Here is a 23,568-nt window from a genome sequence, read left to right on the forward strand (position 1 = left end):
AGGAGACTAGTGGAGGTTTCCGGCGGAGAGTGCGGAAGGCACAGACTTGATCCCAAGGGCGCAGGCGCAGAGCGGTGGCCCGACGCGGGGCGGAGCTTTGCGGCTGCGGCCGTGTGCCGGTGAAGCCCTGTTGAGAACGTGGGACTCTAGGCCCGGCGCGCGTTATAGGAGGGTTTCAGCGCCCTGGGAAGCCGGGGAGGACCTCCAGGAGGAGGGTGGGCAGGTTTAGTGGTGAGGGTGGGAATATGAGATAGTTCTTTCTGTTTGATTAGCCCCGCATCTCTGAGCGCAACAGTGCCACGCCCAGGATGTGGCGGTGAACCAGCCTCTGGGCATCCCCTGGCGGCGAGTTAGACCTGACCAGATTCTACCAAAAAATAAAAATATAAACTGTTTTAAGGGAGCTGTGAGAGGCCGAAGCTGGGCAGACAGGGGTCCCCGTTGAGCAGAAAAGTGAGAGAAGAATGGTTCATTAAGGCAAGTGTTGGGGAAGGGCATTTGGGCAGAAGGAACTGCTTATGCGGAAGAGCCATCGCCGAGTACGGTTTGCCCTACTGTCGCCGTGAAAATGAGAAACCAGACGCCGGTAACCACAAACAGGCAGCCCTTCTCCCCAGGGGAGGGCTCAGTGCCTGCCCTGAGGGAGCGTGGACGTGTGTGCAATGCAGCTGTCTCGCCGGCTCAAACCGATGAGAGCAGAGACTTTAGAATTTTTGTTACAGTCTTCAGCGGGTACAGAGTAGTCGGAGTTTTAGGGTCTTAAAACACACACTACTCCTGTTGCTTTTTCACAACTACTGTGACTGCAAAGTGAAAAAGTGAAGAAGAGGGTGATTGTGATTTCTCTTCCTGAGGATGCTGTCTTTTGGTACCAAATTGGGTGAATACAGTTTGCAGTCAGTCTTTGCCAGAAGACCAAAAAAGTAGCTGCCCAGAGCACTTCTTCCACTATTGGAGGTTGTAGACAGAGCAAGGGCCTTAGAATCAGCTGCCACCAAGTTCAGTTCCTGGCTGTGCCTTGTACCATCTGGGTGACCTTGGGCAAGTTGCTTACTATCTCTGAGTGAAAGTTTCTTACCTGTAAAGTAAGGTTAATAATTTCTAAATGCTGGCTTATTGTGAGGATTGTAGATAATGCATATGCAGCTCAGAATGTGCTCAATAAACCGAGGTGTGAACATATCTGTTCTGATATTGAACAGATCAATTCAAGATTCATAATTTTTCATTTTTATTTTCTATCCTGGTGAAAATTTTGTGATTTTACAGTCTTAGAGCAGATAGAACCATTACGCGTTTCACAACCCATAGCAGGTTGTATACTTTGACAATACTATCACATTTCTGACAACTACACTCTGTTGCTTTTTGCTTTGGGACGTTGGGGGATTTTGGCCTCTCCCTCATCATATTTCACATTTGTCTATTAGCAGACGGTATTAAGATGGAAATCAAATCATAGTGTTTCTCAGAATTCACAGCACATATCAAAGGATAATAGTAGCTCTTCTTGACTCAGCTTTGATCCCCAGTAGGTCAGTGTCAGTGTCATTGGTGTGTTTTCCATGGTCTTCCAGCTTCATCCCCCATAATTCCTGGGGCAGGGGGCTGGGTAAACAAAAATGTAAGGCAAAGAGTGGGACTGAGTTAAGAGGAAAATGCAGTAAAATCACCAGCACACACTGATGTTAAGAAAGTTTTTCTCTTGTTCACAAATCAGAAAGCTAATAAGACCACCATGAAGTAGGTGATGAACCACAAGCTTGTGAAAAAGACTTTTGTTGCACTGAAATAAGGCAGCAAGATCCATCAGGCAAGTGCAGGGTGTCCTGGACTCATGGGGTGTTATATGCTCACATTCTGTCCAATCAGAATTGCTTTTAGAAATGGCTAATCACCAGGACTGTACCAGCCCCAGCCTGGGCTCCCTATGGCCCTAGACCTGCCAAACATACAGAGGCATGTGAGGTAGAGCACAGCAGGAACTTGGCAGCCAGGCTCAGACGATGAGCGTCCAATTGAATGCCTCCTCTTCAAGACCCCGTTTCCCATAACCGGGCTTGGCTCTCCTTAGAGATTTTGAAAGTCATTCTGCTTGGATTTAACAGAGTGAGAGGCAGACCAGCACAAAGGTTACCTGTGAGAGCCCCAGAGTCAGCTTATATGGCTCCAGGTCCCAGCTCTGGCCCTTATTAGCTATGTGACCTCCAGGCAGGGTACAACTTCTCTGACTCTGTTTCTTCATTGGTAAAAAGGGGATAGTTCCTACCTTGGGGTTGTTTTGATGAAAACTGAGACTTGAAAAAGTCTAGCACAGAAACTGGTTCAGCATAGGCAGATGTTCTCAAGCTGACTTTGACCAGTTAAGCAAAAAAGGAGTGGTTAACAGGATCAGAATCTCTCAAAATCATTGGGAAAACTAGAGAATAAGACTCAAGGATTCCCAGGAATGACAGGAATGATGCTGCAGCACTGATCTGATGAGGAAACTGATGCTGCCAATAAGTACCAATTGCTATATCGTTGCCACTTCTACACCAGGAACTCAGTTTTGTGGGTGTTGTTACCGCAGCTACCACATGAAAGAGAGCTCCCAGTTCCTTCCTTGAGTCAAAAATCTGGCACAGGTGCATCCTGAGGCCACATGCCTGGGCCCGAGCCGCAGGGGGGGCTGGGAAAGTTAGTATCTAGTATTTTCAGCTACTGTAAGTGGAGGTAGTTATTGCCTCTCATTATGGCTCATAAAACAGGAGATTCCCTGAATATAGGAAGAGGTTCAGATGCCAGGCAGACAAACCTAACAAATGTGCAATCCACCCACCCAAAGAAAGACATCATCGACATAGAAAAATAAGAGGGTGTTGGGTGATACCCTATAGACTTGTTACATCTCCGTCATTTTACACATTGAGATCAAAATCCAAACACCAAGAGACCCTCTGGTAAAGAGGTGCTGGTTGCCTACCCAACACTTTCCCCTTCTCTCTTAGTGTTGGAACCCCTGTGTTATTGTGGGGAGTAATGTGCCTGGTTAATCAGACATATATCCCAACCTCCATTACAGGTAGGGTGGATGGCTACTGAGATGCAAGCAGAAGTCATTGGGTGGGGCTGCTGGGGAAGCTCTATAAAGGTGCCCTTTTGCCATTTCCTCCTTTTTCCCTGCCCAGCACACAGAAGCAGTGGTTAGAGCTCCAGCACCATCTTATGATAATATAATAATCCTAATAGTAGAAGCCACTTGCCAAGGACGGCAGAGCAGAAATACAGAAAGCCTCTGATGACCTGTCATACCAGCCCTGGACCACCTAACATCACCCTTATTTTATGGGCTGGGAAAAAAAAAAATCTTATTTAAGCTATTGTTACTCTGGGTCTCTGTGACTAGCAGCTGAAGGTAATTCTTACAGATACAAGCTGGCTTCAGTGGTTTCACAGGTGCTTCTCTTCTAGCAATCTAAGACGGCATCATCCTCCGGTGCATAGGAAAATCCCAGGAAGGCACTTGAGGCCCCAGAACTGCTGGCCATAGTGTCGGGAGTGCAGCCAATGGACTTTGACACAGCTTCTTGGGTGAACTCTGGGTCAAAATGTTTCAAGTCAGCAGGTCCTGCCTGTGAATATAAGCCAATGATAAGAAGGGAACACTGGGGTCAGAGCTGCCAAAGGAGCCCACAGCCATGAGAGAGATGTTAGTGCTGCCCTCTGAGTGCCCCAGGGGCATCCTTACTTGTCACTTACTCATGCATTTACATTGGTCATTGTACTCCATGAGGTCCAATAACAATCTATCAATTCCTCCATCCCCCACCCCAGCACCCTACCTGCTCCACACCAACCCTCCAGACGCTGCTGGTAGGAAGTAGATTGTGACATGAATGCAGTATGAATCAAGGCCATGAAAAATGTGCACAACAGATACAGTACAGAGAACAAACTAGTGGTTCCCAGAGGGAGGAAGGGCAAAATAGGTGAAGGGGATTAAGAGGTACAAACTACTAGGTACAAAATAAATAAGTTACAAGGATATAATGGACAGCACAGGGAATATAGTAATACTTTATAATAACTTCGTATGGAGTATAATGTATAAAAATATCAAATTACTATGTTGTACACCTGAAACTAATATAATACTGTAAGTCAACTATATCTCAATAATAAATAAATAAATAAAAATACATTCACATTCTTTGACTTGGTAATTCCCCAATTGGAATCCATCTTAAGGAAATAATCACAACTGTGGGCATAGATATACACTTAAAGCTATTCATCAGTCCATTATGATAAAGAAAAAATGGTAATAACCTAAAGTTCACCATTAGGAATGTGGTAGAATAAATTATGTTGCCAACATAGGGCTGAAATATTATAGTCACTTAAAATCATACTTATAATGTCTTATATGACTTAGTAAATAATGACATAGTTTTTAGCAAAAAGAAAGAGGGGAGAGATGATATTTATATATATGAAGTGTGACCTATGTAAAAAACACAGAAAACACTTGAAGGAAACATGCCAGCGGTGCTTTCTCTTGGGTAGTGAGATAATAAGCTTTTTCTCCTTGATGCTTTAAACATCTGTTTTACACACTTTCTAGAAAGAGTACATGCCATTTTTATTATCAGGAAAAAAGCTAAACATAGAAAGAAAATCTTTACAGGGCTTCTCTCTGTCTGGGTGTGCTCCATGACACAGTGCTTTAAAAACTGTAAAGAGCGCTGCGACGAGGGTTATTGGTGCTAAAAGTAAAGAAGTGGCAGCCTGGCTCCTCACACAGAGCTCAACTGGCAGTCAGGACTTCTGGGCTCTAGACCCAATTCTGCCTCTAACTTATGGGGTGGCCTTGGACAAATCATTGAGCCTCTTGGACCCTTGGTTCTCCCATCTGTAGAAAGAGAGTGGGCTCAGATACCCTCCCCAGATACCCTCCAAGCTTCCATCAGCCCTGGGAATCCAGAATCTAGAATGTGAAGACCTCTTACCACATTTGGGTTGAAGGGTGGAGTCAGCCTCTTGTGGTACAAGTCGTCCCAGTTTATGGGGCTGAAGAATACATGGTTCTTTATCTCAAGCTGCAGGAAGAAGGTACTGATCAGAAGTAGCCCTTTCCATTGGCGTTCCCACCCCACCTCACGTGCCTCAGAGCTCCAACTCTATTGGCAACTGGTTGTCAAGCCCTAAACTCTTCACTAGGAAGGTAACTTGCCGTTCTGGCTGGTTTCCTGGGACAAAGGATTGTCTGCAGTTAGACTTCTCCCCTTCGCCATTATCTCGAACTCCAGGCTTCTCCTCGTAGCAGTTGTTTATTCCACAGCTATTTACTGAGCACCTACTCTGTACCATACTAGGCTGTAGAGGTATGTCAGTGAACAAGACAGCAGAACCTGCTCTTGGGGGCCCCGGGGGATCTTGGGGACCCCCTGTCCCCAATTCTGCTTCAGTGCATCCTGACTCTTCCAGAATTCTAACCAGAGAAATAGAGCAAATCGACTCACTAAGGAAGATTTGGGAAATAAAGCCCCAAGAAAAGCTGCAGTTTCCCAAAGATCCAGAATTTAGGAATCAGCCCTGGGCGTGATTCACCACTTCTTTCCTAATCCAAACCAGTGGTGGCACGAACTTCCACCTGTTCCAGCAGGACCCTCTCTCTATCTGTGTTTCTCAAAGAATGATTCTCTGGCTCCATATCAAAACCCCCCCGGGGGGTTGCTAAAAAGCCAGATCCAAACTACTTCCAGACGAACACCCAAGAAACTGGTAACACTCATTGCCCCCAAATTGAAAAAACTCAGTGGCTGGAGGGACTTTTTCTGAATATCCTTTGGATTTTGATCTATGGGAATGTATACCTTATTTTAAAAATCATACTTTTTTTTTTTTTTTTTTTAATTTTTGGCTGTGTTGGGTCTTCGTTTCTGTGCAAGGGCTTTCTCCAGTTGCGGCGAGTGGGGGCCACTCTTCATCGCGGTGCGCGGGCCTCTCACTGTCGCGGCCTCTCCCGTTGCGGAGCACAGGCTCCAGATGCGCAGGCTCAGTAGTTGTGGCTCACGGGCTTAGTTGCTCCGCGGCATGTGGGATCTTCCCAGACCAGGGCTCGAACCCGCGTACCCTGCATTGGCAGGCAGATTCTTAACCACTGCGCCACCAGGGAAGCCCCATACATATTTTTTAAGATGCAAATTTCCTCTGGGAAGGAGGGGACCTGTCTTCATGAAAGCCCTGTTCTTTAAGCTGTCCAGGGATGGGTAGGCAAATGCCCTAAATGTTGTTACACTTCACAGTATCTTGCATATAGGGCAGTTTGTACAAACACTTAAAAAGCACTACGTGGGCTTCCCTGGTGGCGCAGTGGTTAAGAATCTGCCTGCCAATGCAGGGGACACGGGTTCGAGCCCTGGTCTGGGAAGATCCCACATGCCGCGGAGCAACTGAGCCCGTGAGCCACAACTACTGAGCCTGCGCGTCTGGAGCCTGTGCTGCGCAACGGGAGAGGCCGCGACAGTGAGAGGCCCGCGCGCCGCGATGAAGAGTGGCCCCCGCTCGCCGCAACTAGAGAAAGCCCTCGCACAGAAACGAAGACCCAACACAGCCAAAAATAAATAAATAAATTTAAAAAAAAAAAAAGGAAAAAGCACTACGTGCCAGACGCTAGCCTAAATGTTTGTATATATTATTTAATCTTCATAAGAGCTCTGAACTGGGTGCTGTTATTACAGATGGGGAGACAGGCGCACAGAGAGAGGTTAGCCACGTGCCCAGGCTCCTGCACCTAGTAATTGGTAGAGGGGGGATCTGAACCCACGTAGTCTGTCTCACAATCCATGCATCTCAACTTCTACGCTGGAAGAGCAAACTTCTAGGGAGCATGCACAGTTGGGAAAAATTATGGACCATAAGATACAAAAAGGCCAAAAACCAACTGCCACTTCTGAGGTGCTGGGAGAAAAAGCAGGATACCGGGCATGAGCCCTGCACACAACACCACCAAGGGGGTGGGCAGATCACCTAAGCCACCCCTCCTGCCCAACCCACAGATCTGCCCCTACTCTCACCCCATTTAAGGAACGAGTCCACCCTCCTCAGAGAGCAAGCAAGGGCACCTGTTACTTTCTTTTGCCCCCTCGTGCTATATAGCACAAGTCCCAAGAAAGCCTTGCCTGAATTCCTGTCTGGCCTCTTATCGTATTGTCACACTCTGCAATAATTTGTGTTTGCTTGTCTGCCTTCCCCTCATAAACTTAATAAGGGCAGAGGCCCAGTCTAACGAATCCCTAGCATTTAGCTCAATGCCTGGCACATAGTAGGTGCTCCATAAATACTGGTTGAATAAAAGTGTTCGAATGAAGGAAATAAGTATGCAGCAGCAGCTGTGAATCTCCAAATGTGTGAATTAGCAGTGCCTGGTTTTAGAAAACAGCTGGATGCATGTCACTGCTTCTGGGTTGCCTCTGCAGGAAGCTGAGAGCCCCATAAGGGGCCAGTGCTCCGCTGGCAGGTCACTTACAAAGTCTGTTTTGGAGCCCAGCCGCTGCCTCTGGTCCTTGTGAAGAAGGGCTTGCAGGAGGTCGCAGGCGGCCACTGTCAGGCCCCCAGGGATCCGTAGCGGCTGGTTCAGAATGTTCTCATACATCTGGGACACATCTTGGCTGTAGAAGGGCGGCTGGTGAGAGAGAGACGGGAGGATCATCCATGCTAAAGTGGGCACAGTGCTCAGGGACACTTGGAGCAAAGTGGGCAGCTGGAAGGCTTCAGCCAGACCTGTGTCTGTGCGATGGCTCACGTGGCAGATTGGAGCGAGACAGAGACCTAAGGGCATCCAGCACAGCGGACAGGCTGTTGGGAAGGCCGAGAAGTCTCTCCCTACCAGTGTGAGGCTTGTGGATCCCCCAGGTGCCTCCTCTATCCCATGTCTCTCAATCCAGCTTGTGCAACGACTTTGCACTTTGCAAAGTTAACAGTTTCCTGTCATTTCATCCCAGCCTCACAACCATCCTTTGAGACAGGTTGTAATTTTTCAGATGAGAAGAGCAGGCAGTCTAGGATTGGGTCCAGGGGCTGGTTCCACAACCTCCCAGCACTGTGACCTTTCTGGGTCTCATTTTCCTTGTCAGGAGGCACCACAGGAGTAACATGTGAGACGGTATGTTGTAAAGTGCGGAACTGACTTTATTGAAAAAATATATCTAATCCTTGTATTCACTTTGGCAACATCTTTTTTCAGCTTGGAGAGGAGTGATGGCTCATTCAGTTCCTCAAGGAGCCTGAGGAGGCCACACAAGGGACAGATCCACCCCCATCTCTTCCAGAGTCCGCTACACCCCACTCACCAGGCCGTGCAGCATCTCGTAGAGAACGGCCCCCAAGGACCACCAGTCCACTGCCCGATCATAAGGCTCTTTACGAAGCACTTCTGGAGCCAGGTACTGTTGAGGGGAAATACATTTATCTGAAAGACACTCAGCCTCCGTCTCCCCATTTGTAAGCAAGGCACTTGGAGGAAAAGCTCAACAGCGGTTGATCCTGCTGTGTTATTTACTTGTCTGTGCATATGTTTATTCAGCATCCATTTGTCAAAGACCTGATTTGCGTGGGGCTCTTTGCCAGTGTGCTAGGGACATAGAGGAGATCAGGCAGGACTGCCCTGTACAGTTGTATGTGTTGTGCACCACACAAAAGTACCAGCCAAAGGGGTAAAGGGGGCTGCAAGCCTGGCTATGATCAACTTACCAAGCCATAACCCTAGTATAGGGGTGCATCTGACAACTGACATATATTTATTTATTTTAAAAATTTATTTATTTATTATTTATGGCCATGTTGGGTTTTTGTTGCTGTGCAGGCTTTCTCTAGCTGCAGTAAGTGGGGGCTACTCTTTGCTGCGGTGCGTGGGCTTCTCATTGCGGTGGCTTCTCCTGTTGTGGAGCACGGACTCTAGGTGCACGGGCTTCAGTAGTTGTGGCACGTGGGCTTAGTTGTTACGCGGCATGTGGGATCTTCCTGGACCAGGGCTCGAACCCACGTCCCCTGCATTGGCAGGTGGATTCTTAACCACTGTGCCACCAGGGAAGTCCCAACTGACATATATTTAAAGGGGAATTTTTGGGGCATTTTTCTGCCCAAAGTGGGTGCCTTTATCGAATTTGCTCAAAAGCATCCAATCAGTGTCTTGGGACTAGGAAAGCCCTGGGAATACTCACGGGGCAGTGGGAAGACTAACGGATAAAGTGTAAGTCAGTGTGGCACATGCTTACACTGGAAATCTCAGTAACAGATGAATGGAAAGGAGTCAGGAAAGAGGAGGTGGCGCTTGAGTTCCTCCTGACAGCTGAATGCGTGCCTTGTATCTGTGCCTTGCGCAAGGAGAGAACCTGAGGCAGAGCTGTGCTTCCTGCCAAACCCGAGGGCTTGGTGGCCTCTTAGCCTGGTGTCTCTGCCACTGAGGAAAGGGGTCTCAGCAACAGACAAAGCCACTTCGGGAGACTGTGCGTATGGAGAGGGGCAGGGAATTACGCAGACCTGAGCCCTACTGGGTGTGTGGTCACAAGCAGGTCATTGAACCTCCTAGAACCTTGGTTTCCTCATCCACATAATGGGACCGCAGAATCCCTCCCTAGGGGCTGTGTTAAGGACACATGCTAACATATGTGTTACCCCTTGAACAATGGGAGCAACTGTGGTTACTCCTGTCTGTGCTCCCGGCACCATGGCAGTGGCTGAGTCATGGAAGAGACTTGTCAGGGCCACGTGTCTCCGACACCATCCAAGGTGCCGTATCCCCTGCTCCTCGCCCCAGCAGTGTCCATGGAAGGGTCGGCTGGGCTTTTAGGCTTTGGGAGGCCAGTTCTGTCCGTGGACGCCCTGCCATACCCAAACACAGACAATAGCTCCTGCTTAGAGAGGCCGTCTGTCCGTCAGCTCCCCTAAAACCAAACTGAGGAGACAGCTGAAATCTGAGACCCAGATTTTCAAGCGCATGGAGAAAAACAAAAGCTAAATTCCTGTCCCATGCCAGTTTGGGAGGACTTGCCAGCCCTTCACAGCCTCAGTCCCCCACCCCCAATCCAGACATCTGTCCAAGCAGCTGGGAAACCCTTTGGGCCCAAGGTCCAAGGAGTTTAAGGAGTTTAAGGAAAGGTTTTTAACCCCAAAGCTGCAGGGAGGCCTTGGCAGGACAGAGAGATGTATGTGAATTACTGCTGAGACTCACAAATTTTAACCCTCCAGGATCTTGGTGGCTGGAAGAAGGAGGTAGACCAGTGTCTTTACCCTTGCAAACCTCGATCTTAACTGTCAGGCCAGGGCCTCCTGTGGCACATGGACTTCACCCTGTAGGGCAGTGCTGTCCAATACAGTAGCCACTAGCCACGCATGGCTGCCGAACATTTGAAATGTGGCTGATCTGAGCTGAGAGGGACCATAAGTATAAAAGGCACACCAGGTCAAAGACTTAGTTAGAAAAAAAAGAATAAAATATTTCAACAATTCTATGTTGATTGTATGTTGACATGATACTATTTTGCCTGTGCTGGGTTAAATAAAATATATTACTAAAATTGATTTCTCCTCTTTCTTTTTTCTTTTTAAATGTGGTTGCTGGAAATTTTTAAATTGCATATATGGTTTGCATTTCTGTTTCTATTTCTATCGGACAGCACTGCTGCAGAGTTTCACCAGCCGGGTCCCAGCAGCCCCTAGAGCTGTTGCCCCCATGACACGGAGGAGGGAACCAAGGCTGAGTGTACAGCCAGCTCGGGGAAGTGCTTGGGTGGAAGAAGTGAGTCCCTCTGGTATAAGCTGGTGGCCCTAATCAGGAGCTGTGGCCTCATCCACTCCCAGCCTTGCCCCTCCCAGGAGGTTTAGCTTACCTCGGGGGTGCCACAAAACGTGGACGTGGTCTCCTCGGGCTCTACACCTTCCTTGCAGAGGCCAAAATCCGTCAGCACCACGTGTCCCTATAGAGGAGGGAGGGCAGGGGTGGGAGGGTGGTCTGAGCCAAAGATATACCCAGGTCTATCCCCAAAGCCTGGATGCCACATCTGGGGCAGCGACCGTGGGGTCTGATGTCCCTGGCAAAGGCACGGGCTGGCGGCTCCACTCAGAGACTCAGTGCTTCTAACCTGGATCCTAAGAGCAGCAGAGGGGCCAGGTGGGGAGATGGCATTGCACTGTCTATCCCCAGCTCATCACAAACTCAGATCGACAACCTACAACAGCAGCAGTTCCAGAATGTTCTCGCTGGAGGGGCGTAGTGGCAGCAGCCCCCTTAACAGAGCACGCCTTGTGGCAGCTGAGCGAGAGGGTGGTTGGTAGAGCAGTGAGTGGATGCTGCGGGGCTCTGTCCAGATCCCCCCTTTAGGAGCTGTCCCGCCCATCCCCCCATGCTGGGCCATTGCCCTCATCCAAAGTCATGCCCCCTCTCAAGGGGCAATCCCCATCCAATGACTGGTCAATGTAGGGGCACAGATGCCCAGCCTCCTTGCCTCAGTTTGGAACAGTTCTGAAGAGCCATCCCAGCTCAGGCCCACCCCACCCCTGTCAGATCAGCTGAGGAGGCCTCACTTGCAACCACAGGGCAGGTGAGCTTCTTCCTCTGCCCAGCCCTGCCTCCTCACCCCCTTAAACGTGGATCTCTTGAGAGCGTTCCCCAGGAGACTTCTGCACCCAGTGCTCCATCTCAGAGTCTATTTCCAGGGAACGCAGTCTATGACACGGAAGGACTACAAAATCCTCGAGCCTCCACAGGGCTCCACCCCTGCCCCCCACCCCGTATACACATACATGCACATGGATACGTAGCCACGTGTACACATAACGCACACGCGTGTACATATATGCGGGTACGTGTGTACACAGGCATAGGCACACATGCGCACACATACTTGAATGCGTCCCTAGCCACATGCACGCATGCACAATGCGTGCACACACTCATGGGCACACAGCACACACGTGCACGCGCACACACACATACCCACCAACCTGGCAGTCCAAAAGAATGTTCTCTGGTTTCAGGTCCCTGCAGAAAATGAGAGAAAAGGGCGCTGTGATGTCACAGCTGCTTAGTGACATGAGCTGGGGACCGGGGTCCTGCAAGAGGACTATTCATGGAGACGCAGAGATGCACAGGGAGAGCCCGAGGAGGATGGGCGCTCAATCCCAGGAAGGAGGAGGCTTCCCCCTCGCTGGCGGGCCCTCCTCCTCAGACAGAGGACCAAGTTCACCAGGATTTCAGCAGGATCTGGGGGTCCATACAACGCCTGGCTGCGGGGGCAGAAGGACCAGGCCTAGCTCTGAGCCACAGGCAGGCCTCACCTGTAAATGATGTTGAGGGAGTGCAGGTAGCCAATGGCGCTGGCCACCTCGGCGGCGTAAAACCGGGCCCGGGGCTCCAGGAACCGGCGCTCCCGCTGCAGGTGGAAGAAGAGCTGGAGGGGGAGGAGACATGTGAGCGGGTTCCTGGGGGGCTCCAGCTCCTCGAGTGTGGGGTGGGGGGGCAGCTGGCCAAGTGACCCACTCTCTAAGCTGCAATGTCCTCATACAAGGAAGGGCATGCTGGCCCCTGCCCCACAGAGCGGGCAAGGTGTCAGCAGGAAAGATGAATTAGCAGGGATGGAGCACCTACTGAGTTTTAGGCTCCAGCCAAACCCTTTCACGTCTCTAATCTCCTTTAATCTTCCTGACTACCTTCCAGGTATCAAGTAGGAGGCCAGTTTCACAGAAAAGGAAACTGGAAGAGTCAGAGCAGTCAGGTGACTTGCCCAAGGTCACGTACTGTAATTGGCAGAGCTGTGATGTGAACCTGGGTGCGTCAAAGATGTGCTTTTCCTCCAACCCAGGTGATAAAATGATTATGATGGTCAAACTGAGCCTGGGTTAGATCTGCTCCCGGGCCAGTTGCTTTGGTCCATTTGGCTGGCAAAGAAAGCCCTTTACCTCCACCAGGGAATTTAGGGATGCAGGACAAAGACTTCCCTCTTGGCATCAGGCTAAAGAGCATGAGGTCACACAGGTTAAATCTGGGGTCACTGAGAAGGGCCATCTTGTCATCTTGCTCAGAGAGGCAGAAGAGGGAACCCAGCTTATCCCAGCTCTGTTTCTGGGTCACCAGGTGGCCTCAGGTCATTCCCACAGGGACTGGTCACTCCCATGCAGTGGTCTTTGGTGTAAGATGGGGGCATTAGAAATACTGACCACAGAGCTCCTCTAACATTGACTTTTCCCAGGTCCACTGAAGGGATTCTGGGCAGCTCTGAATGGAAGTCAAGTAATGATAATGGCTGGGAGTTAGATAGACCCGCCTTCAAATCCTGGCTCTGCTGGGTACAGGCTGAGTGGCCTTGAGCAAGTGAGTTACCTGCCCAAGCCTCGGTTTTTTTCAGCTGCAGAATGGGTCTGTTGTAAGGATGAGGGGAGATTGTTCCAGAACCTGGGGCACCATGAGCATGTGGGATGGAAAGCTCCTGCTGAGAGCCGGGCAGGGAAGGCGCCAGGTGGACCTACACCCACCTCTCCCCCGTTGACATAGTCCAGCACAAAGTAGAGCTTCTCTGGCGTCTGGAAGGAGTAGCGCAGGCCCACGAGGAAGGGGTGGCACATGTTCTTCAGGAGCACGCTGCGCTCCGCCATGATATGGCTCTGCTGCAGAGTCACACAGACAGGCCGTGTCACCGCCTACACGGCCACCCCACCCAGGACCTTCTCGTGCCCCTGCTCAACCACCCACCGTGGCTCCTCACTGCCCTCAAAGCGAAGGCCAGGCTCCTTGCTTAGCATCCAGGACTCTGTGTGGTCCACCACATCCCCGACCAGTCCACGTGGGTGCACCTCCAGCCCTGGATCCAAATGCCCCGCCCGCCTCCCTGGGACAGTAAGCAAAGCTATGTGAATACCGCATAAATGAGTCCCAAGGACAATCTTGCAGAGGGAAGAAGCTGAGCGCTATCCACATTCAGCCTTGATTGCTGTTCCCCTGCCAGGATGCCATTGTCAGACCATCAGAATCCTATCTTCAAGGCCAGCTGCAAGGCCACCTCCTTCAGCTTTCTGAAGGACACCTGCCCTTCGATGTCCTTGTTAGCATTAATTCCCTCTCCTGAGTCCTCCAACTTGACATTCAGTTCTCTCTCAGGGCCCGCTCTGTCCTTCTCATGGAGTTGGTGTTAAGAGACTCAAGTCAGGGCTTCCCTGGTGGCGCAGTGGTTAAGAACCCGCCTGCCAGTGCAAGGGACACGGGTTCGAGCCCTGGTCTGCGAAGATCCCACATGCCGCGGAGCAACTAAGCCGGTGCGCCACAACTACTGAGCCTGAGCTCTAGAGCCCGCAAGCCACAACTACTGAGCCCACGTGCCACAACTACTGAAGCCTGCATGCCTAGAGCCCGTGCTCCACAACAAGAGAAGCCACAACAATGAGAAGCCTGCTCACTGTAACTAAAGAAAGCCCACGCGCAGCAACGAAGACCCAATACAGCCAAAAATTAATTAATTAATTAATTAATTAATTAATTAAAAAAAAAAAGAGCCCTTCTCTTAAAAAAAAAAAAAAAAAGAGACTCAAGTCAGCAGAAGTATCTAGAACTCCCAGATAGCTGGAGCTTGAAGGGCCTTTGGAGAGCCTGAAGTGTGACCCCCACGTTGCACAGATGGGGAGGCTGGCACCTGACAGAGCAGAGGACTGGTCCACCATGGAGCCCTGAATCTTTAGGGGAAGGCAGAGGGCCGGGCCGGGTCACCTGCAGGCCCTTGGGGTAAGGCGGCTAGCCTGCCTTCCTGGGGAAGGGTCAGCATCCTGGGCACCACCTGGCCCCCCTGCTGGGCCACCTCTGTGCCCAGAGTTGGGACCCATCTTTGGAAGCCACCTGAGGCTGGGGGCAGGGGGCCGTCAAGAAGCAGAGAGGAGATGCCTGGGTCCAAGCCCTGGTACCTCTTTCTTCTTTAAGATGGACTTTTTCTGTAGCACCTTCACTGCGTAGAACATCCCGTCAGACTTGTGCTTGGCCAGTAGGACCTGAGCAGAAAGACAAATGCAGAACCCGTGGGTGACTACTCCTCCAGGCTTTGTATTTCTCGATGGCAGTGCAGGCCTCCAGCCCCTGCCCTGCGCCCATGATTCTGCAGGTTGTAAGCTCCCTCTCTGCATGTGCAAGTAACAGCAGGGGGCAGAAGAGGCTGGAAAAGGGGAGACCCAGGCCTTCCATGCTCACGGGTCACTCACCTTCCCGTAGTTTCCTTTACCAATGACTTTGAGGAAGTCGAAGTCGGTGGGCCGGGCACTGGGGGACGAGGGAGGAACACGGGTCAGCATTTGCAAGCTTGGGAAACTTGATGCTTTAGTTCAAATCAGAGCTTCTTTTTAACTTTGAAGCTGGAGAAGGCAGGGAGCTTTCTAAGAACGCCATGTTCTCCCAGCCAAGAGGGTCTTATAAGACTGGCCCCTGCCCCTGGGGATCTCACAATCGAGTAAAAGCAGACAAGGTCGGGAGAAAACCAGACGCAACAGCATAGAGGGCAAAGGAATCTGACCTCCAAAGACTGAGAAGGGCCTGGAGGGTGGGGAGCTGCTAGTAATGCAGACTTTGGGGGGATACTTCAGCCACAGGGCTCAGCATGGGCAGAGGCTGAGGAATTAGTGGGAGATGAAGCTAGGGGCCGGTCCTAGGCCCAGATGGCAGAGGATCTTGACGCTGGACCAGAGAATTGGATTATATTCCCAAGGTGACGGGGGAGCCAGGTATGAGGGGAGCCAGGGAGGAAAGTTATATGAGAGATGAGAACTCACTTTGGGTTGGCCGAAGGCCCCAGGTTGATATTCCCATTGGCCCTTGGGGGCTAAAGACATTTAAAGAAAGAAGTGATTAGAATCAGAGGGTCCCTACTCCTTGGTCCCCTCTCTTTCCCCTGGTCCAAGCCCTGCTCCTTTTCCAATATCTCTACTAAGCTTCTTCCCTCCCTCCCTTCCTCCCTTCCTTCTTTCCATCCACCTGCCAACCCACCCACCATCTCACCTGCTTCACACAACAGCCTTGGGAGGCTGCTGGCCGTTGTACCAAATGTGAGCGTGAGGATACTGAAGCCCAGAGAAGAGCCATCCAAGGACTTCCAGGATGCCCCACTGGCATGAGAACGCAGGTGTCCTCAGGTCCAATCCCATGATTTTCCACCCCATTTACTTCTTGAAGCCCTTGCCCAAGTCTCTTCTCTCTTTACCCTGAAAACGGCCCAGTTCTGTGGGCTCACAGTGATCCCTGTGGGCACCCCCAGTCCTGGGACCGCCCACCGGCTGACTGGGACTTCCAGGGATTTCTTCAGCCTTGGGAAGAAGTGAGCCCCCCCCTGGTGGTGGGTGGGGGAACCAAGACCCACTCACCTGCAGACTGGGGGTCCCAGCCAGGCTAGAGTCCATCTTGTAACAGTGATCAGGTGGGCTCTGGGGACACAAGGAGAAGCAGGATGAGAGAGCTGATGTTGGGGAATTAGTGTCACCTGTCTGGGGCCTTAGGCACCGCTGCCCTCTCCACCCTTCCCCAACCCAGACACCTGCCCGAGGCCAGTAACCCGTGCGTGGGACAAGAAATGATATCCCCTGGACCCAGCCTCTCCCATCAAACGTCTCAGGAGGGAGAGAGGGAGGATGGTCAGGGGTGGCCCCTCCTAGGCTGAGTCTTTTCAAGGTTTGAGGACAGCCAGGGCAGCAAGATCCTTGTGAGTCAGGGCAACTCTGGATATCTGGGGTGGCCAAGGCTGGAAGGACTCTTGCAGAGCATGAAGTCTGAACCCTTCTCCCCATTTCACTGGTGGGGAGTCTGAGGCCCAGAAAGGGACTTGCCTAGGGTCCCACAGCTTGTGAGGGGCAGGCTGGGCTCCCCCGGATCCCATACAGGCATGTTGCAACCCTGGATCCCTGTGGACAGCCCCGGGCTGGGCTCTATGCTGACTATTATCTCTCTGCCACAGAGACTTCCGCCTAATGTCCCTGGAAGGGCAGCTGCCCTGGGGACCTTGGGCCAGAGCCATGGACAGACCCACTGACCTATGTCTATTTGAGATGAAACAGTGGAGAGTGTGACTAACGGTCTCTGTGGCCAGAAGCATATGTCTTCCCTGCCCCCAGCCTGCAGGGTGGAGGAGGCCGGTATGTCCAGGCCCTGGCTCAGCGTGCCCAGGACCCCATAGCCCTATCCCTGCTTGGAAGATCAAGGCCAAGAACCGAGATCTCACCTGGGAACCCAGTTGCTCGTGGGGGCTGCTGGGCACTGTACATCCCAGGACCACAGCTTTGGCCTACTGTGGGACCTGGGCTGCAGTAGAGACCACCCGTCTTTACAAGGGGATCCCTGGAGCAATCACCCCCTGGCCTTCCTGGGAGCTGAGAAAGTGACCACAGGGGAAGCGAGGGAATGGCCCAGCCCTGTGGAGCCCTGAGAGAGTGAGCCACAGAACTGCCCAGGTAGGGAGTGCGGCCTGGCTTCAGCCAGGGCCCCGTGCCTGTGCTCCCGCAGGCAGCCCACACGCCCCCCTGGCCTGGCCCTGACAGCCCCTCTGCCAGGCCCCAGCCTCCCCAGCCCCACGTACCTGCGCAGCCTGAGGAGAGGCCGCTGGGAGAACCAGTGGTTGGAGCCGGAGGATGGGCAGTGGACAAGAGAGCCTCTCTCTGTTCTCCCAACAAGGGCCGAAGTGTCTGTGCCTGGCGCCGGCCTGGCCCCGGCACCCAGCTCGGAACTCCCAGCCGCAGCAAGGGGGCTGTTGATGTCACGCGGGAGCCAGCGGGGCTTAAGAAGGGACCGAAGACCTCTGTTCCCTCGGGGACATCGCCTCCCCCTGGGGGGTGTGCGTGGAATGGGGTGAGCGACAGCTGCCGGAGAGCCTGGGTGACTCTGGGGCTTGTTAGAATGCGTGTGAGCGTGTGGGGCAAGGAGTGTGTGTGCAGGTGTTTCGGGCAGAAATGTGTGTCCGTGTGTCTGTCTGTCTGGTGTATCAGTGTGTCCCTGTATGTCAGGGTATTTGTGCATCAGTGTGACCACGTTTGTATAATTTTGTCGGTGCGTCTGTACATCTGTGACTCTGTTCTCACTGTGTGGAGATGTGCTTCAATGAGTCTCTGTGTAGTGTAGTGTGTGGACATGGCAGTGTGTACCTCTATATATGTTAACGTGCTGTGTGTATGTGTGTAAGTGTGAGTTTGTGTGATACCTGTGTGTGACAGTCGTCATTGTGTGTCTGTGTTCATATCGGTGTATATCAGTAAATTGTGTGTGTGTGTTGTATGTGTGTGTGTGTGTGTGTGTGTGTGTGTGTGTAGGGGGCCTGTCTGTGAGGAGACATGTTCCCCGGGGCCTACCAAGGCCTGGTGCAGACCCTCTAGGGCTGAAGATGAGGTTCCAGAGACCTCACCGTGGCAGCCGAGAGCCCTTTCCCTCCCAAGAAACTGCAGGTGTTTCAGCGCCTGGGTGTCTGGTTCAGTCAGCGTGGCCTTGGTCTTTGCTGAACACCTGGCCCTTTGGGCTTTTCCCTGCCGGCCCTCCGGGGCTCTGGCCGCTGCCTCCAGGGCAGGGCTGGTTGGCTGTGTAAGAGCCAGGAAGCGGGGTCCCGGTGGCACCCTGGTGCACGAAGGCCTTGCTGCCTGGTGCGATAATCAGGTACTCACAGGGTCCCTTCCTCTCTCTCACGGAGGTTATATGTGGTGTTCTGGGGAATAAAGGCGTTGACAGGGCCTGACACAGCTCCTGCCCTTCTGGAACTTTCTGTGTGGTTACCACATGCCACACCCAGACCTCTGTAGTTCACCACAGGGTGGATATCTGTGCAGCTGGGGCCGAGGGGTTTGGTCAGGGAGGGACCTAAGCCCAGTGGCCTTGGGGGTTCTCTGTGGGCTCTGAAGCGGGGGTGTCATACAAGGAAAACCCAAGAACTGTATCAGAGCTCTCCATTTTTTAAGAACAGAAATGTTGAACCAATACACAGATGGACAGGATATCATGTTGGCAAAACAAATGTCCAGAACGAGGACATTTCTTTTCAATGACAAGACACTGATGCAGCCTTCATTTAGGAGCACTGCTTAGAACAGGAAAACAATAATGAAAATAATAATAACCTCGGTGTCCCACCGTAGGGCGCTTCAGAATACCCGCCAGCTGTAATAGTTCCCTCTCTGGAACTTACATCCCTCTTGAGAGACTGCCCCACTGCTATGTTCCCTTCTCAGTTAAAGTCCTTGAAAGAGTTGTCTGGACTTAGTCCCCTCTCCTCCTCCTTTTCTCTCTTGAACCCATTCCAAAGAGGCTGTCATCCCAACATGCCTCCAAAAGAGTGGACCAATGACCTCCTGTGCCAGAGCCAGCGATGGATTCTTTGTCCTCATCTAAGTCAGTGTCTCTGAGGACATAACCTGCTTTTCACAGCTGGCTTGAGGATCTCCCGGTTTCCCTCCTGCCTTGTGGATTGCTCCTTCTTCAGATCTTCCACTGGATTCCCCTCTTTTTTACCCTGAAACACTGGCCCGGCCTCTATCTATACTTGTTCCCCAGTTGACCACAGCCAGTTTAATGGTTTTAAGTGTCGACTAAATGCCACAATTTCCAAACTCATCTCTCTAGTTCTGCTTCTCTCTTGACTCTGGCTTCTCTGACACTTCACTAGTTAGATGCCTAGAGGCGCTTCACTCTTAACATGTCCAGAACGAAAGTCTTGACCTTGATTCCTTCCACTCTGCCCCAGACTGCTCCTCCCTCTGACATCCATCTCAGTAATGGTACTACCAACTACTCAAAAGTTCAAGCCACCAACTCGGAATTCATTCTAGAAACTCTGCACCCTCATCCCTCCTCCATTCCAGCATGAAATCCCATTAGACTCCACCTTCAAAATATACCCAGAAACTACTGCAACCTGTCCTGAGCTACCATCATCACTTGCGTGGATTATTGCCCTAGCATCCCTACTGTGTCCCTATTTCTTTTATTTTTTAATTAATTTTTATTGGAGTAGAGTTGCTTTACAATGTTGGGTTAGTTTCTGCTCTACAGCAAAGTGAATCAGTTATATGTATACATATATCCCCTCCTTTTTGGATTTCCTTCCCATTCAGGTCAGCACAGATCATTGAGTAGAGTTCCCTGTGCTAAACAGTAGGTTCTCATTACTTATCTATTTTGTACATAGTAGTATATATATGTCAAACCCAATCTCCCAATTCGTCCCACCCCTCTCTTCCCTCCTTGGCATCCATAAGTTTGTTCTCTACAAACAAACTTATGTAATTCTATTTCTGCTTTGCCAATAAGTTCATCTGTACTATTTTTCTAGATTCCGCATATAAGCAATATTACACAATGTTTGTTTTTCTCTTTCGGATTTACTTCACTCTGTATGACACTCTCTAGGTCCATCCATGTCTCTGCAAATGACACTATATCGTTCCTTTTTATGGCTGAGTAATATTCCATTGTATATATGCCTGTGTCCCTATTTCTATCTTGAGCCTCTACAATCTTTCTTCACCAAAGCCAGAGTGACTCTTTAAAACTGGAAATCAGATCACGTGACTTTGTTGCTCAAAAACTCCATTGTTCTTCCCACCACACTTAGGATTCAGATCCAAAGTCTTTACCACGGTCAACAAGATTCCACGTGACCCGGCTCCCATCTCCATCTCCACCTGGGTCTCCAGGCCCTCCCTCTCACTACGCTAGAAACTTTTTGCTGTTCCTCAAACACACAGAGCGCCCTCTAGCCTCCTGTCCCTTGCACTTATGTTTCCATCTGCTTAGAATATTCTTCCCCCAGATGTCTGCATGGCTGGCTTCCACTAACATCACAGAGGTCTCTGCTCAAATGTCACCTCTCAGAGAGGACTTTTCTGATTGCACATAACTGATTGTCCCGGTTTGTCTCGGACTTAGGGGTTTCCTGGGATGTGATACTTTCAGTGCTTAAACCAGTACAGTCCTGGGCAAACCAGGATGGTTGGCCACACCGCAATACAAGTCCCACCAGTTCCCCATCCACATTTTCTGCTTTATATTTTACTTTGTAACACATCACTCTCTGACACCTTATCCTGCAACTCTTTAACTGTTTATTTTCTGTCTTGAACTAGAACATCGGCTCTGCAAGGGCAAAGACTCTTCTTGTTCACTGTTGAATCTTCAGCATCTAGGTCAGAACCTGGAATATGGTTGGTGCTCAGTACCTATTTGACTAATGAATCAAGGGATGAACTGATAAGATAAATTATAGTACATACATAAAATGGAAAATTACCCAGCTAAAAAATGGTATACAAGGGCTTCCCTGGTGGTACAGTGGTTAAGAATCCTCCTGCCAATGCAGGGGACACAGGTTCGAGCCCTGGTCTGGGAAGATCCCACATGCTGTGGAGCAACTAAACCCGTGCGCCACAGCTACTGAGCCTGTACTCTAGAGCCTGCGAGCCACAACTACTGAAGCCCGTGCGCCTAGAGCCCATGCTCCACAACAAGAGAAGCCACTGCAATGAGAAGCCTGCGCACCACAATGAAGAGGAGCCCCTGCTCACTACAACTAGAGAAAGCCCGCGTGCAGCAATGAAAACCCAACGCAGCCAAAAATAAATAAATAAAATAAATAAATTTAGTTTAAAAATGGTATACAAGCCTATGTGAATCAAAACAGGAACATACATGTGATACAATGTCAAGGCAAAAAGCAGGTTTCCAAATGGTAGGTGACCAGGAATACCATCTTTGTAAAGAAAGTAAAGACATGCACATAACCACCAAAAAAACGGCTGGAGGGACATGACCCAAGGTGACAGTGGGTTAGGTTCTTTTTTATCTTTGTACCACTGTGTAAAAATTCTCAAAGTGTTGCTGTTCACTTAATACTTAGGTACTAAGACCTGATGGGAGCTTTGACATGCTTGCTGCCCCCAAACACACTCTCCCATCCCCTTGACTGTGACTCCCACACCTGAGCAAACTCTCAGCATCTTTCTCTCCTGGTACCACTGCCCTATGATTTTTCTGGCCAGAGGCTGAATGAACATCGATACTTTTTCCCCGACTCTTCAGACCTACAGAGACCCCTGCAAACTCCCGGGGCGGGGGTAGGTAGTCCAAGCTCCTCCGTGAACCCTCCAGCCTGTTCCTCCCCCTAACTTGCCCCAGCCTAGACTTGCATCCCTCTGCCCCATCACTACACTGACCTGCCCCCATCTCCCTGGACCTGCTGAATGCGGTGGAAGTGCGGGTGGTGTCACACAGCTCCCTCTTGTTGGAACACTCCCCTGACCAATCTGGTCTGCTCAGATAACCTTTGCATCTGTCCTCACTCGCCTTCTCCAGAAGCCCCGCCAGACCACCCCCAGTGCCATGAACCCTAGCTCCCTTCCTTGTGCCCACTTCTGTTATTACACTGTCTTCACTCTACTGTCATTTATTCCTTTACAAGCCTGCCTGCCCAGTGCCTAGCAATGACATACCAATGACAGTGCATACCAACGGGGTCTTATTCTGTTCCTGCAGTGCCATGGGTTAGGAACTATCGTCATTGCTGTTTTAAAGAGGAGGAAACAGGCACGGAGAGGCAAAGTGACTTGACTGAGACATCTAGGTAGTAAATGATATAACTGGGTTTTGAACCCAGGCAGTCTGACTCCAAAGCCCATGGCCTGGAATTTCAGGAAGAAGTTAGGAATTTAGAAAAGAAAGGAATGAAGTTAGTGGGAAGGAAGTTAGGATTAAATGGGTTAGTTAGGAAGGAAGAAAATTAGGCAGCTGAGAAGGCAGAGAATTAGTTGAGAGGGAAGGAAGGAAAGGAGCAAAGAAGGGATGGAGGGGGACTTCCCCGGGGGTCCAGTGGTTAAGACTCCACGCTTCCACTGCAGGGGGTTTGGGTTCGATCTCTGGTCGGGGAACTAAAGATCCCACAAAAAAAAAAAAGAAAAAAGAAGAAGAAGAAGGAAGGGAGGAGGGAAATGATAGAAAAAATGAAGGAAGGGAGTTAGCAAGGAGGGTGTTAGGAAGGAAAGGAAGTCAATAGGGTAGTTAGAAAGGAAATTAGCTAGGTAACTAGTTCCCCAGTTTGGTAGACCAACAGGCCGGCCGGCAGGTGCCCTGCTCACGGCTGAGCCGCTCACCTGAGAACGCTGGATCCCAGCTCAGGTCCTGGGCAGCAGCCCCGTGCCCAGCTCTGCCTTCTGGCCTCTCTGCATGGTCCCTCTGACCTGAAACCCAACCCTGACTTGCCGAACAACCTTCCTGGTCAGGAGCGACCTGTCACCCACTCGCTCAGGCTCCCAAACCAGCTGAAGTTCAACCTCCCAGCCCTGCTGGCTGGGAACCGGCTGCAGGGCTTTCCGGTTACTAATTAACCGCTGGACCTGAATCACGACGCTGGCTGCTCCCACTGGCTCCTCCACGGGGCCCTGCCCTGGGGACCCTTTTGATAAAGGTACAGCACAGCTTAAGTTGTGCGACCTTGGGCAAGCGACTCTAGCTCCCTGAGCCTCATGTGAATTGGTGATGACGGTGTGTGTTCTGCCTTACAGGGAGGAGCTCTGAAGTCCCTTTAACACTGTCAC

At 50.8% G+C, this 23,568-nt stretch overlaps 1 protein-coding gene across 3 annotated transcripts; it reads right to left on the reverse strand.

The window, feature by feature from the left end:
• Window positions 1-1,247: 1,247 nt before the first annotated feature.
• SGK2 (serum/glucocorticoid regulated kinase 2) lies at window positions 1,248-23,305 on the reverse strand. 3 transcript variants are annotated; one of them, XM_068565561.1, is made up of 15 exons: window positions 23,125-23,305; window positions 17,580-17,825; window positions 16,375-16,434; window positions 15,787-15,836; window positions 15,223-15,280; window positions 14,932-15,015; window positions 13,516-13,644; window positions 12,322-12,434; window positions 11,989-12,025; window positions 10,875-10,961; window positions 8,337-8,432; window positions 7,514-7,669; window positions 4,992-5,081; window positions 3,409-3,614; window positions 1,248-1,608 (listed from the first exon to the last, which is right to left on the reverse strand). In XM_068565561.1, the coding sequence occupies exons 3-14, from the start codon at window positions 16,408-16,410 to the stop codon at window positions 3,450-3,452; spliced, it is 1,101 nt and encodes a 366-aa protein (XP_068421662.1). In that variant the 5' UTR covers window positions 16,411-16,434; window positions 17,580-17,825; window positions 23,125-23,305; the 3' UTR covers window positions 1,248-1,608; window positions 3,409-3,449. The 3 variants fall into 3 exon arrangements, with proteins under 3 accessions (XP_068421662.1, XP_068421660.1, XP_068421661.1); XM_068565559.1 differs by having other exon boundaries at window positions 13,516-13,647; XM_068565560.1 differs by lacking the exons at window positions 17,580-17,825; window positions 23,125-23,305 and adding an exon at window positions 17,226-17,286 and having other exon boundaries at window positions 13,516-13,647.
• Between the last annotated feature and the right edge of the window lie 263 nt (window positions 23,306-23,568).

Source organism: Eschrichtius robustus, chromosome 16 (assembly GCF_028021215.1).
Source record: "Eschrichtius robustus isolate mEscRob2 chromosome 16, mEscRob2.pri, whole genome shotgun sequence".
In the NCBI taxonomy this organism is placed as follows: Eukaryota; Metazoa; Chordata; class Mammalia; order Artiodactyla; family Eschrichtiidae; genus Eschrichtius; species Eschrichtius robustus.